The sequence below is a fragment of the Mustela erminea genome, chromosome 18 (genome assembly GCF_009829155.1).
Source record: "Mustela erminea isolate mMusErm1 chromosome 18, mMusErm1.Pri, whole genome shotgun sequence".
Taxonomy (NCBI): Eukaryota; Metazoa; Chordata; class Mammalia; order Carnivora; family Mustelidae; genus Mustela; species Mustela erminea.
In genome coordinates, this window is record NC_045631.1 from 53986274 (window position 1) to 54000548 (window position 14275).

A 14275-nucleotide genomic window follows, 5' to 3' on the forward strand; every position below is an offset into this window, starting at 1 on the left:
TTGGATCCAGCCCATCTTCGAAATCATTTCTCCTACCGGTCTTACGAGCTCCCAAGGGCCTTCCATTAAATTCCCGTCTAAGTTAGCTGGAGCTGGATTTGTTGTTGGCAACCATGAATCTAACCAGCCTATCTCTTCAGGGCTCTTTCCTTCGTTTCTACTGATATTAGGTAGGGGAGATGTTGGGACTAACTTTAGGTAGCTCTCACAGTATCAACTCTGGCAGGAAGGAGCTTAGAGACGGAACACAGCTCATTCACAACATCCCCTTTATTGATATTAATCACAGTTATGAGGTCTTGTCCATCAGAAAGTCTGCATTATGTAGAACTACATACATGACATAAACATACTCAAACACCAACCAACAAACCCATTCATTTCAACCAATCAGAACCTCTGAAGGTGTCTTCCATTGTGATCATCAGTGCTCCAGAAGAACATACCCACGCCCAGCATAAGGTTGGCCTTTGAGGTCTCAGAGCATTCACAGAGCAGGGAATTCACCCTTGGAAGCAATTCAACATGTAAACTCAGAGGGCTGGCATTGATAAACACAACACCCGAACGCCTGGGTCTTGGGCTGCCTGGCTGGCTGGCAGAGCCCACTCGAGGTCCCACATGCTCCTCTGACCAACGAGGACGGCAGGCCTTCGCTCTGTTTGAAGCAGACAAATTTATCACCCCTGTTGGAGAAACTACATGTAGGAAGGAGCAGACTAGCTTCTGGTCTAGTTCAAGTCATCCTTTAGAGTCATTTCAGGATGATGACTTGGCTAGGGTTTACCCTACAAGGGGAATGTAAAAAAAATCTTTTTCTTCTGACACCTTCTTCCTTCTTCATCCTAAACAATTGGGCCAAACTCCAGCAAAGCCTGTGACAGCCTAAGGGTTCACGGTCAGGTGCAAGTCACATGGTCAACAGGGAAGGACCTAGGGCAGATTCCAAATGTTAGCTTAAGTGGCTCGATCCATAACTACCTGAGGGTCTCAGTTCCAGCCGTCCGCTGATGTCCCCAAGTCTCTGGGAAAACTGAAGGCTATAAACTTACCAAAATAAATGTCTAGAGGATTTGGACACCATAACAAACCCTTTTGTTCCGGAATCTGTAGAAAGCAGAGGTCTCTGATCATAGTTCATAGTTGTCTGAATTCCCTAATTCCCTTAACATCAATAGTGTCAATCTTTGCCTTAAGAAAATGTAAAGAAGAAAGAAAGACTAACTTATTTCCTTCCCTTTGTCTGTGTCCTCTCCCATACAGCATCTCCCTCGTGGGACGGAGAGGAAAGGCATATTCCTCTTGGGCTAGCTGGGTCTTGGAGCGTGGGTTGCTCGGTCCATGACGTTCTAGTTCCGGTCTCATAAGTAGATGATCAGGAGGAACAGAGGAGAGATGTCCTGGCCATACTGCTCCGAGTCACGAGGCAAAACTGCTTAGGAGGCTTCTCTCCTGGTGGCTTGTTTGCTCTTGCCGGTGGTGACCTGGAGGAGCTACCACTGAGCCCAGCAAGAAGACCGAGGGTGGGACAGCGGAGACTTCCTTGATCTGTGTGTCCTTGATAATCCCACTGAAGAAAGGTTCTATGCAGTGGCCGAACAAAAATCTGGAGTTCCATGACACCCTGACATTCTAAATAAAACCAAGATCTCCCTCCAAAGAACAGTAAAAATTATCTTATGATCATCAGAGTCAATCAGGATAATGAGATGAAAAGGCGAGAAAGGAAAAGTGTTTTAATGTAGAGAAAGAGGCTTGTAGTCTCACTGAAGCCAACCATTGTGGTTTCCTGGCACCGCTTTTCCTGGGGTCCGAAGCCTCTCAGCCCTAGCCCAGGCCAACGTCGAGGGACATCATCACCACGAATCCAAGGATGGAGGCCCAGGAGGCCAGTTTCCCGTTACCACTAGGAAGGAAGGGAAGGAAGACCTTAATGTACTCCGGGACACCATCCAAGCTGAAAGCATCCCCTGTGAGGTCCAACTCCAACAGAAAGTACACCACTCTGATTAATAAGAACATTAATATTGACAAGTAACATTTCTTGGGGCTTGTTACATGCCAGACAAACTAACTCATGTAACCCCAAAGAGTGATCACAGGAGATTGGTCCTGCCACGATTCCCTTGTTACTGGTGGGGAAACTGAGGCACACAGCAGTAACTTGCCTAAAGATACCTCTCGTGGCTCTGGAGCATATGCTTGAATAATTAAATTCTTGACGATATCATTGAGTCTGACCTTTTAAACTGGACTCAACATCATTTGGCTAGAAAAACCAAATGAAACAAAGAAAGGGTGCCCCTACCCCCTGACACCTGTCCCACAGCAGCACAATGAGACGATGATGGATCGCTTTGGCTATCAGAGCTCACCTCTCCCCTCATTCCAGCCCCAGAAAAATCCAGAAAGAGAGGGGTGGGAGAGAAAGGGACAAGACACAAAACTGATCATCTGGGTGACTGGAGTGTGAATGCTCCTGCCTAGTGTGGCGGGTCCGTCTCTCCAGCCCCCTGCCCCTTGCTCCGTTCTCTTTCATTTCAAACAGCACAGCTGAGAAGGGGGTGGGATGATCTTGGGAGGGGGTTGGAAGGGCTGGGGGAGCAAAGATGAAGATCTGGAGGCTGAGGCCCTGGGACGGGGAAAGTGTCCAGGGACAGATGAGGGACGGATCGCTCTCCAACCTGATCTGAGCCTCGGGGATGATGTCGTCCATGACCACGTAGACCATGGCGCCAGCAGCAAAGGCCAGGGCGTAGGGCAGAAGGGGCTCAGCCAGCACCACGGCAAAGGCACCGAAGACCCCGGCCAGCGGCTCCACCATGCCGCTCAGCTGCCCGTACCTAAGGAGAGACCAGAGACACGTACCATCACGGGCAGGGCCAAGCAGACCGGCGGGCAGGGCCCAGCAGACCGGCAGGCAGTGCGCTCGGACTGCTGACTCAGCCCCAGAAAACAGGGGAATGAGCCACGTCATTCCACGTCGAATCTGTGCCTGGCCGTGCAAAAGGGCTGTGTGGGGTGTTTGGCCCCCTCCTTCTTCCCCGACCTCCTCCAACATGGCAGGTGCCCCCTCCCGCGTGTCCTGTAGGGTTTTAAGTTTTCCACACTGTCTGTTTTCCACAATAGCATTATGGAGCTCTAACTCACATACCACAGGGCACACCCGTTTCACATGTACAGTTCGTGGTTTTCGCATAGTCACGGGGTTGTGCAACCATCACCACTACCTGGTTCCAGAACATTCTCATCACCACAAAAGGAAACCCCATACCCAATCACAGCCACTCCCTCCCTCCCTCCCCCAGCTCCCGGCAACCATTCATGTGTTTTTTTTGTCTCTATGGACTTGCTTATTCTGGGTATTTCATATAAAGGGACTCATGCAAAGCTGGCGTATTTCATCTTACAGAATGTTCTCAAGGGGCGCCCGTGTTGTAACACATATGGGCGCTCGCTTCCTTTTATGAGTAATAGCCCGCTGTGCAGATACACCACCACGTGTTCTCTACCCATTCTTAGCCGATGCCGGCATTATCCCTTGACCGGCAGGACCCTGGTTAGGAATGGTGTTTCCCAAGGATGGCTGTGCCCACAGGCTTTGGGGGTTCGAGCCACCTCGGCACCCCTTCTGAGGCAGCTGCACTCCCTCCCCTCTGCTGAGGACCTACCTGGCCAGGTGTCTACTGAGGGTTGCTTCTACACTACCCCCATCTCAGATTAAGGTGAGATTTCTTCTTGGGGAGGAAAAAAAAAAAGTGAGTTTGAGCAAGTGAGAGTGGGCCTCTGTTGCTTGATGTCACAGGGGCCCTCATGAAAACAGCAGCCCGCACGAGCCCTGAGGATTCGGAAAGCAGGAGAGAAGCGGGTACCTGGTCCCCGTAGCTGAGCCCAGCCAGCTGTTGGGTTGAATACCAACAGACAAGAGAGCTGGGACATCTTTCCCACGATCCCTGGTGTGGGCATCTGGCGAGATATATCGCCCGTGAGCCTCAATCTCTCCGACTGTAAAATGGGGCTAGGGAAAACCAGAAGTGCCCAGGGGCATTTTCCTGCCCAGCGGGCCTCCCCAGCGACAGGACAGGACTGTGAAGCTCCCCTCTCCCCGCCGCTTCTCCCTGAGCAGGAGCAGACAGTTGGCATGGGGGAGACACTGTCTACACTGCAGGACCCTCTAAGAGGAACACCACTTCCTGATTTAGGCTGTGTGGATGGGTCAGCAGACTTCCAGCTCTGGTGTGTGTATAATTCCTGGCCTTGGCTTTGTCACTTCTGGGGAAAAAAGTGAGTTTGATGTCAAGCCCAGACTGGGTGAAGAAGAAATTAAGTTTAGTCTCGGGGGTCCAGACGCTGACCATGAGGCCCCCCCCACATTCCCTCACCTCCTATCCCAGGGTGCTCCCCATATGAAACGACAGTCACAGATTTGGGGCTCCTGGAACTCACATTCGAACCAAATCTTTAAGGCCACTTGCCCTGCCCTTGCCCTGTCCTCTGTTCTGTAGACACCAACAATGGAGAAAGAGACAAGAGAGTAAAATAAAATAATTTAAGTATGTGTAAGAACTTGTAAGTCATAAGGTCCCATAAAATGGAAGGCATTTCTAAATTGTTGTTATTAGCAGTCTTTTAAAATGCCCTCACTGAACATCCTAGAGCAGCGATTATTTCAACAAAGAGGTATTCTGGCGCTCAGAGTCCTGAGTTGAGAGCCAAATTCGACTTCTGGTCTCAGAGTCACCACCGAGAACTGGTCGTCAGACCCTCTGGGCCACGGTTCTCCCCTCTGAAAACTGAGGACTCACCTTACATGTCACTGAAAAAATAACATTAGGGAAAAGACGAGAAAGGCCACGGGGACTATGAAAACGTGAAGTTTTCTGAGTGCAAGAGGCATCATCTCCCAGACCCTGCTAACACGGTCCTGGTCTTCACATTGACAAGGGCTCTGACCAGGGCCAATGTCATGACTCTTGGGGACTGGCTGCGCTCAGATGGGCCTACGGAAGGGCGTGTGACATTGAGAGTAGACCCTACTTGATGGGGGGGAGCCCAACACTGGGAGGGTGTGGCTGGAGGCATTCTGAAATAGGAAACATGACCACTGGGGCTCGCTTATGTAAAGGTCAAAGGTCAAGAGATGCGTTTCCTGAGCTTCCTTCCACCTTCAAAGAGATGGTTGCCCTTTGAGCAGACGCTCCCAAGTCACTTCCGGGATAGAAGAGGTGGCTGTCGGAGAAGGAAGCCTGTGCGAAGGGCTGCTCTGAGCTTTATATCAGACACGACCCCCGCCCCCAACAGTGGACACTGTGGAGCACTTACCAGAAGGCTCTCCAGGGGGAGAAGCCAGCCCCTCGCAAGGGGAGGCTGACAGCCAGGCCCTCTGGGAAGTTCTGGATCCCGATTCCAATGGCTAAATTCCTGAAAGAGCAAGAAGGCACATGAAGGCAGTGCCCCGCCCCCCCCACACACACATAGGACCCCCCGGCCTAGATCCAGGGCCATTCCTTGGGTGTGAGAGATCCAGGTAAGACCTGTGGCAGGTGCAGGAAGGAGAGAGGTTAGGGCATGCCTGGAGGTACAGGACACCAGAGAAGAAGAGGCCGTCGCAGACCTGGTCCCCAGGGATGTTTGAGCTTTCTGCTGCCACAGTGGACAGAGAACATGCTGGCTGGGCGTGAGGGTGACCTGGGGGTCTGCCACGTTAGCTGCATAATTCTGTGCAAATCATTTACTGTTGGACAGCTCGGATCCTCATGAATAACACAGCTGGGCTTGCCCGGGAATGGTAACCTCTCCCACGAAGGACTGCGCACGGCCGTGTGGCCCAGTGACCTCGTGCCTGGAAAGTACCCAGCACGTGTCAGGTGCTTGGAATATTGTGGCTTTATTCCCTTGCAGCATGGGGATGGGGACACAGCATTTTATTAAGAAGCAACCTTAGAAACGGGACGCGGGAGTACTGAACAGAGACACCGATCTCCTGGGCTTGGCTATCCCGCCGATTCTGAGGGTCTGGCCCTGGTACCACATTTCTTTGGGCCCCTGTGGTGCTCACCGTGATCCTCTCTCTTCTGCTCCTGTGGGACGTGGAGGGGCTGGGCTCTGGGAAGTGGTCAGGCTCAAGGATACACTGCCCACTGTCCACAGAGGGTGAAAAGGCCCGGCCTTGGGATCAGGGTCAAGAGTCTCACTTCTTACTTCTTGGGTCCCAGGTCCGGGACTCCAAACCCAGCTTTGGATCACACCATCCAGCCCTCTTGAGCTATAGGACCCTATAAGCTCCCACCAGCCCTGGACAGAAATACAGTTTGTCCTAGAGGTTTCCGCCATCAGTGTCATGGCCCACACTGACCCCGAGTTCCTATTTCAGGAGCAGGGGCATTTGAAATACCTTCCTTTTTAAGAAATGAAACCTAAGGGTTCATTTGCCAATATTTCACTGACCTCTGCCCTGCCTTCTCAAAGAGCCCCTCAAAGGGGTGATCCTTTTCCTTCCACACTTTTCCAGTATCCCCCGCCCCCTCAAATGGATAGGTGACTACAACCTTGACCTTTTGCAAAGCCCTGCATCCAAGATTTCTTTCATGAGAAAGATCAAAGCGTCCGCCCAGTCCTTGTATCCTTTTGCTGACCGTGGAAACAGCACTCGGTGGTGGGCTCGCTGCCCACGGCCACCGTCTACCCCGCCGTGTTCCCAGGTAGGCGCGCGCCATGCCCCAGCCTGACCCCGGAGCGGCCAGCCCCATGTCACCAGCAAGTCAGAGGTGGGGCTTCCCGTCCAAAGTCCTCACGGTGACGCAGCCCTGACTGCAGCTACCCGCCAGGCAGACTGTGGAAGCCTCCTCCACATCCTGTCCGGGAGCCACCGTCCTGATAAGCGGCACAGAAACCCCATTCTTCTATCCCTGGCAAGCCACATCACCTCGGCCCTGCCCTGGCTCTGGCATGGTGCTTCCAGCCCAAACAGGTACACGCCCTCTGGGTCCTGCCAGGCCGTCCTCAGCAGGCACCACCTCGTCGGGTGAGCACCACATCTCCCCTGGGCGCTCCTGGGCTCCTTTGCCACCCCCCGACCCCAGCAAGGGCCGCGTCGTGGATTCGCCACTCTTCCCCTCTTCCCATGAGTCGCTTCTTAACTCTGCTCTGCTCGTCGCGTGCACACGTGCTCGCCCCCACGTCCCCCGGCTCCGTCGGATGCCCTGCGTCGGTGAGCCATCAACCAGCCAGGGGCGGCCAACAGGAGGACTCGGTCCCCTCTGCACCCCCCATTCCACATCGTCACTTGCATCGGCTCAGGGGCTGAATTAAAACCCAGAGCCCTTGGCCCCGGCCACGCGTTAGCAAACACCGAGGCCTGGGCCCACCCTGGAGACTCCAGGGGATCGCTCCGGTGTCGGGCTCCAGATCGCAGACTTGGGAGAATGCGCTGCCAGCACTGAGAGCCGATGACCTAGATAGCACCAAAATGGGTGAGGACGGGGCTCACGGCCATGCCCACCTCCGACCCGGGAGCCCCTTCTCTGCCATCCTGACACCCAGCATCACTGGGGTGGCCCCAGGTGGGAGCCGAGGACACTGGTGGCTCCTTGTGAAGGCACCAGCTGCCGGCACAGCTGGGTCCTTCCTAAATACGAGATCCCAGAACTGGGGGGGCCCCGGAGAGGCTCCTGGAGAACAAAGAACAGAAGCAGCAAAGTGGGGGTGATGCTGGGGAGACAGGATAGCAACAACAAGGACAGAAGAGAGGGGCTCCTAGGGGCTGAGGGCGAAGGAGCAGAAGGGAAGCAGGGGCGCGGGCTGGCAGGGCTGGTAGGGCTGGTCCCATCAAGCACGGGCTTGGAGCAGACTTAGTGGGGCGGTGGGGAGGGGGGGCTAGGTCAGCAGGCTGGGGCCCGGTAAAGGAGGTGCAAGAGGGCAGCCCGCCAGGAAAGGAAGCCCCAGAGGCCCCCTCTCTCTTGCAGCCCTACTCTGCTCTCCCCGGGCGCCACGTGACCCGCCCAGCCCTCTCTGCTGCGTCCCCAGGGAGTGGGGTTTGGTGAGCCATCCCCTCCTGTGTTCAGCTTTGGGGAGGGAAAGCCCAGATGAGAGGTTTCCTTTCCTTTCCAGGACAGGCTACGAAGATTCCACATAGGATTCAAAAGAAAGGGGGAAAACCCAAACCTTGGCCTTCCCAAGACAGTGAGGCTGCTGTGTTCTGTGTTTTGTTCTTCCCAGAGGGAGCACAAAGACACCATCGCCAGTCTAGACTGTGGCAAATTAGCGGCAGGGAGAGGGAGGTGGGATGAAGGGCTCATTAAAGGGAAGAAACCACAGGCTCTCCCCCTGCAGGCACCCCTTCCCTTTGGTGTCCAGCCAAGCCCCACAGCGATCTGTCACCTGAGCTGGACCAGGATGAACAGGGAAGGGAGAGAAAGGCCGGGAAAGGCCATCCACAGGGAGAGCATCCAGAGCGAGAGTGGAGGGTAGGTGGTGGGGGGGGGGGGGGCTGGGGCCCGGCAAGGGCAATGCTGGCCTGTGGGCTCCTGCTTAGGAGGGGACTCCCTGCCCTTATCTTCAGATATCACTGATCCCAAGACATGAGAGACAGGAAGAAAGCCCAACCTGGTGGGCAGTGGTTTCTGCTTTTTCTTAGAGGCCTGGAAGCAGCTAGTGGCCTGACCCCATTCCCCCTCGACCAGGCCCAGGTTCTCGTCTGCACCCTCCTCCTCCTCCTCGGCCCCCAGAGTAAAAGTCAGAGAACATTCGGGTTACGGGGCCGTCGGAGGCCCCGTTGGTCAACACCTTCATGGCTAAGGGAGAAACAAAGGCACAGGGAAGGTGCATGTCTTTGGAGATGGTGTGACAGCCAGTGGGTATGCCAGACCGACCTGGGGGGGACCCGCAGGTGTGCCACCATGACCCAGAGCAAGCTACATGCAACTTGGCCTTCACTTTGTCCGTGACCCAAACACAAACTCCCCTCCTTTTCGGGACTCTTCTGTGGACATTCAGTGTGAAGCGCTGGTCACAGCTCCCAGCCCAGAGCTGGTGCGGCTTGAGGGGGGTCTTGCAATTAAAATTGCCTGAGGGTCCTGATGAGGTGGCCCTCGGGCTCTGGGGTTCCCACACCACCCGGTGACCTTCCCAACCCCACACCAACTCATGCTCCTCAGCCGTCTTGATTCCGTGACCTCCCCCTGGTCAGGACCAAGGCCAGCTATAGGAACTGATGGCCAGACGGGAGCCCCTTCTCAAGGGTGACTCTGAATCTGCCACTGAGCGCTGGCTACGGGCGAGAGCTTACGTCTCAGGTGAAGAGAGATGAGAGGAAGGGCCCCCCACCACCTTCAAGGAGTTTACAGTGGAATCGAGGGCAAAGCCCCATCTACAAAGAACTAGAGGATGGTGCCCAACGAGCTCTAGGCTGTAGGGGAAGCATGAAGCACCCCATGGAGAACATTCCAGGAGAGGACGATGATCTGAGACAGAACGTGATGGACTTAGAAGGATGGGGATCCTTTTAATGGACAGAGAGAGACTGGGAGAGGCACGAATTATGGGAAGAAGGAACAGAGCAAGCCCGGCGCCATCCAGGCCTTCTTTCTTGCCCCTTCCCCCACTTCAATGCCCACATATGCACGTGCACACACAGGCACACACACACACACACACACACACACACACACACACACACACACACACACGACATGTGCAGAAGTCACAGGCCAGCTCTCCTGGACATCACTCTTGTAAAAACTGTTCCTGTGCACGGGAAAACATCACAGTCCACCGCGTCTGCTGGCTTTCGGGGGAAAACCTGAGTACTCAGTGCCCTGGCCCTGGCCCCGGCCCCGCCCGAGGGCTTTCCCCAAGGCCAAGTGTGGGGATATACCCCAGGGTGGGATGTCCAGCCCACCTTTGGAGGCAGACTCCCATGCTGAATGAGACGCTTGGAGGGTTCCCTTGAGATCCACTTACTGCCTGTGTCCACTCAGATCTCTCACTTAACGTCTCAGGCCTTGAACTTGGGGAGAGCTTTCGGCATGTGTCCTGTGGGCAGCAGCATAGCACACAGTCCCCACGGCAATGACCTGCGGCCAAAGTCCGCTCATCTCTCATCTGCCACCTCCAGACACTACGCCCATCAGAAGGTGCCTAAGGTCCTCCAGCTGGAATGGAAACCATCATCCCTGCCACTTGAAGCAGGCAGTGGGAGTGTCGGGCGTGGCTGCGGGTGTTTTACATGTCGCAACACCCTTAGTCCTCCCGACCTCAATATCCCCATTTTACAGATGGAGAAGCTGATGCACAAGCAGCTGTCCCCAAGGTCACCCAGCCACAAAGTGACAATGGTCACATACTTGGGGTACTCTGGGCCTCACACAGACTCATCAAACCATCCAGGAGAGAGGGTGACCCAGGCTCTGGTCCCCAGCTGGGGAGGCAGGTGCTGCCTTACGCCCACTCAGCAGCGCTCTACAAGCTGAGCCCACTCAGCCGCGCTCTACAGGCTGAGCCCACTCTCTGGAGGCAACGAGAAAAGGCCGGACTGAGGAGGCATTAAGCAGAGACCTCCAGAGTTCAGGGGGTTGGAACATCTCTCCAGCCGGCGTTCTCAGCCTCGCCACTGCGGACGTTTTAGGTCAGACCATTCTTTGCTGTAGGGGCTCTCCCGGGCACTGTGGGACGGGTCTCTACCCACCTGATGCCAGGAGCATCCTCCCTGTCCTGATAACCAAAAACATCGCAGACACTAGAATTTCGTCGTTGGGGGGGTAGGGTTGGGGGGGTAGCCGGAGTTAGTGGCAAATCGGCCCTGCTTGCGCACCCCTTCCCCGGGGGGTAATCAACAGCTCAGGTGAGCTGGCTTCCTCGCCAAGTACCCGAACACCGGAAACAATGATCCCGACCGGCGGGCACAACATCCGATCTCATGGGTGTCACTTGAGAATTCCTAGGCTCGGTGGAGCTGAGTCTTCTTGGGGACTCAGCAGCGGCTGGACAGACTCCTGGGATTCAGGGTCAAATTGACACTGGGGAACGACGGGGACTCTGCTCCCTCATTCCCAAGGCAGCAGCTCGGGGAACTCGGAGCTGCACGATCCCAGACGAGCTGCGCACTCCGTGTGCTGTGTGAATGGCACCCCCCAGGGTGGGGTGGGACGTTCCTGCTGGAACCCCAACCGCAGGATAGTGCTCAGCAGCGGGTTTAGTTCTGCGCTTGGAGGCTCCGGCAGGGAGAGTCACCGATCTCCCTGAGGGCGGGCAGGAGAGCGCCCCTGCCACCCGCAGCCTGCCCTCCAGGCTACACTCTCCGGCCTGCCGATCACAGAAGGAGAACGAAATATTCCTGACAAACCCTGCTTCACCCGGGCTCTCAGATCCTCCCCTGCGCCGTGAGCGTGTGTGTTCTTGTGCGGCGGGCCCTTACATACTGTTTAGATTGTTATCGTCCTGCCCTGAAAGGCCTGAGTGTTCAGGCTCCGGTGACATCACCGGCTTCCCACTCGGGCTGCCGCTGGAGGTGCCTGATGAGCTCGCAGGTGGGAAGGGGCTGGATGCTCCCCGCAGGGCCGCCGGCGCCCTGCCTGCTCCGTGGAGCTGGGTTAGCACGGAAGGGACCTTCCCCCGCCCCCTTCTCTCGGTTTTGGGAGGCTTATTGCCCCAGGCTGGAAAGCCGAGATGACCCATCCTTTTCCTTAAAGTCGGGCGGCCCTTCTCCAAGAGGGCGGGGAAGAGCCCCGGGAAGTCAAGCCACAAGGCAGGGTGGCGTAGGAGGGTGACTCAGGCCACCGCTGCACACAGAAGAGCAGAGAGGCCTCCTGGGTATCTACGGGACCTCTCCCTCCCCGAGGGACGCCCTGGGGCTCTTCACCGGGAAGTCTCCCAGCACATGAGTCAGTCCTAGCTACAGGCCAGGTGAGAGGCTGCCTGGGGGCAGGTGCCCAAGAGCAGCGTGTTTACCTGTTCACATGTACATGTTACGTGTTCACATGTTCATAAAAAGGCTCCAGCCGGTTCGCAGTAGCTCTATCAATAGCTCCAAACCAAAAGTTAAGCAAATGTCCATTAAGGACCCGAAGGGATAAAGAAGCAGTGATCTGTTCACCATTTGCATCGCGTAGAGCAACGAGAACCGGCGAACCGCAGATCCGTGCCACAGCAGGAGGCAGCTCAGAGGCAAAACCGAGAGCGAAAAGGCCTAGAGACGAATTACGAACGCTGTGTGCTTCTAGCTGCGTAAACAGCGAGCTACACCTTCTTACCCGCTCATTGATAGGAAGCGTGGGTCCTAGAGCAACACTTTATTGGTGAGTTCTCCTTGAAAGTCATTGATTTTTAGGGGCACCTGGATGGCTCAGTCAGTTGAGCATCGGACTTTTGGTTTTGGCTCAGGTCAGGATCTCAGGGTCCTGGGATTGAGCCCCGCATCGGGCTCCCTGATCAGTGAAGAGTGTGCTTGTGGGTTCTCCCTCTGCCCCTTGCCCAGCTCTATCTCTAATAAATAAGTAAATCTTAAAAAACAACAACAACAACAAAACCCTAATTGATTTTTAGAGACAATGCATTCTAGCCAAGAACACAGATGCTCTCATGGTAGGATTTCAGGTCCTGGGTGGTGGTGGCAAGGGGTTGGGGGGTGGGGCTCATACCCGGGCGACAACTATCGCTTCCCATTGCCTTTTAATAAACAGGCTTTACTGCAGCTGGGTGCACATGCCGAGAAGAGCACATACTCTAAGAGTTCTGCTTGAGGAATTTCCAGAAACTTACTGATCATCACGAAACCCACACTCAGCTCGAGCAACAGAACACGCCGAGCACCCCAGGAGCCTGCAACCCCGGGGTCCCTGCTCTCTGAGAGGAGCCCCTGTCTTCACTTCCAATGGCTCCGCTTGGCCGTTCCTGCTTGGGGACGTTCTGCAAATACTTTAGGGGGCCCTACGAGACCCAGGTGGAGGATCTCGTGAGGGTTATGGGCGCTGAACACTTTGCAAACCTGGAGTGTGGGTGGTTTTCCCCACACGGTTGGTCTGGAGACCCCCCCAGGGTTGGGTCTTCCCTGGGATACCTCCGTTCGGTCCCCTGCCTCCCTGGACTCCTGACTCTCTCATTCTGCTGAACGCTGCAGACCCTCCATCTGCACGAGCAGCACGTGAGGGGAGAGGAGGCACCAGAAACACTTTGTTTTCCAGCACAAAAAAATGCCATGACAAGCCACTAAAATATTTTCTGGCATTCTGGTACTTGTGCCTAAAGAGCTTTAAGTAAACGCTTTTATAAACATTTATTCCTTCTTTCACTTGGGGGCTGTAAGTCTGTTTTCTATTTTGTAGACAGAGTAACCAAGGTCCCACAGAGGGCAAGGGACACTCTGAGGAACACAGCACGGGCCCCCGCGATAAGGCAACCCGAGCCAGGTTCCGAGCCTTCCCCATATGCCGTCTCTGTATAAAACCACAGAAGCTGGGGAGAAAAGCGGCCAGTGACGGCTTCGGGGAAGGAAGAGCACCGACCCGGATGTCATTCGTGGCCACTCTCTCACGCACCTTACACACGCCCTGACAGGGGATCTGGGGATCTATCCTCTAAGCCTGTACAGATCTAAGCACTTCCTACCCCGGCCACGGCTACGCCCGAGTGGGGACCGCCACCATCTCCAGCCTGGTTTATAGTGGCAGCGTCCTGCCGGGTCTCCCTGCTTCTCCCACTGCCCCTCCCGTCTGTTCTCTCCACACCTGGCCCTTGGCTTCAAACTGCTCGGGCTGCCCCTCTCACGCAGAGGCAGAGCCCAGGTCCTTCCGCCGGCTCGCCATGACCGACGTGTCCCCGCCTTCTGTCGTCTCGCTGACCTCTATTCCTCTTCCCTGCCTCCCTCCACTCCAGCTGTCCAGCCTCTCTCTCTCTCTCTCTCTCTCTGCCCTTTTCTCTCTGCATGCTTGGTTGCTCCTGCTTTGGGTGTTTCTACTGGAATATTCCTCCTTGGATATCTGTAGCTCATTTCTTCACCGCTTTTAAGACTAGGCCATCCGACTCTTCCAAGACCAGGTCCTAAAAGACATCGTGGCTTTCGTCCACGTTTCTTGACCACTAGCTCTGGGGGAAGCCGGCTGCCGTGTCGTAGGACCCTCAAGCAGCCACACAGAGGCACCCACGTGACAGAAGGCCTCCGGCCAGCAGCCATGTTCTCTGCCGTCTTGGAAGCTGGTCCTCCAGCCCCGTCCGGCCTTCAGGTAAGTGCAGCTCTGGATGACCCTTCACCGCAACCTCAAGAGGGACACAGAGCAGGGAC

The 14275-nt window shown here is 55.4% G+C and overlaps 1 protein-coding gene across 5 annotated transcripts in view; it reads right to left on the minus strand.

Annotated features, from left to right (window-relative positions):
* Positions 1-252: 252 nt before the first annotated feature.
* The window catches only part of SLC39A11 (solute carrier family 39 member 11), a 321511-nt gene continuing 307488 nt past the window's right edge, over positions 253-14275 (minus strand). For all 5 annotated transcript variants that reach the window (XM_032322350.1, XM_032322348.1, XM_032322349.1 and 2 more), the window contains 3 exons: positions 5323-5421; positions 2685-2843; positions 253-1906 (listed from right to left, as the gene is read on the minus strand). In XM_032322350.1, the coding sequence (XP_032178241.1) occupies positions 1828-1906; positions 2685-2843; positions 5323-5421 (337 nt within the window). In that variant the 3' untranslated portion in view covers positions 253-1827. The remainder of the gene's footprint in view (positions 1907-2684; positions 2844-5322; positions 5422-14275) is intronic.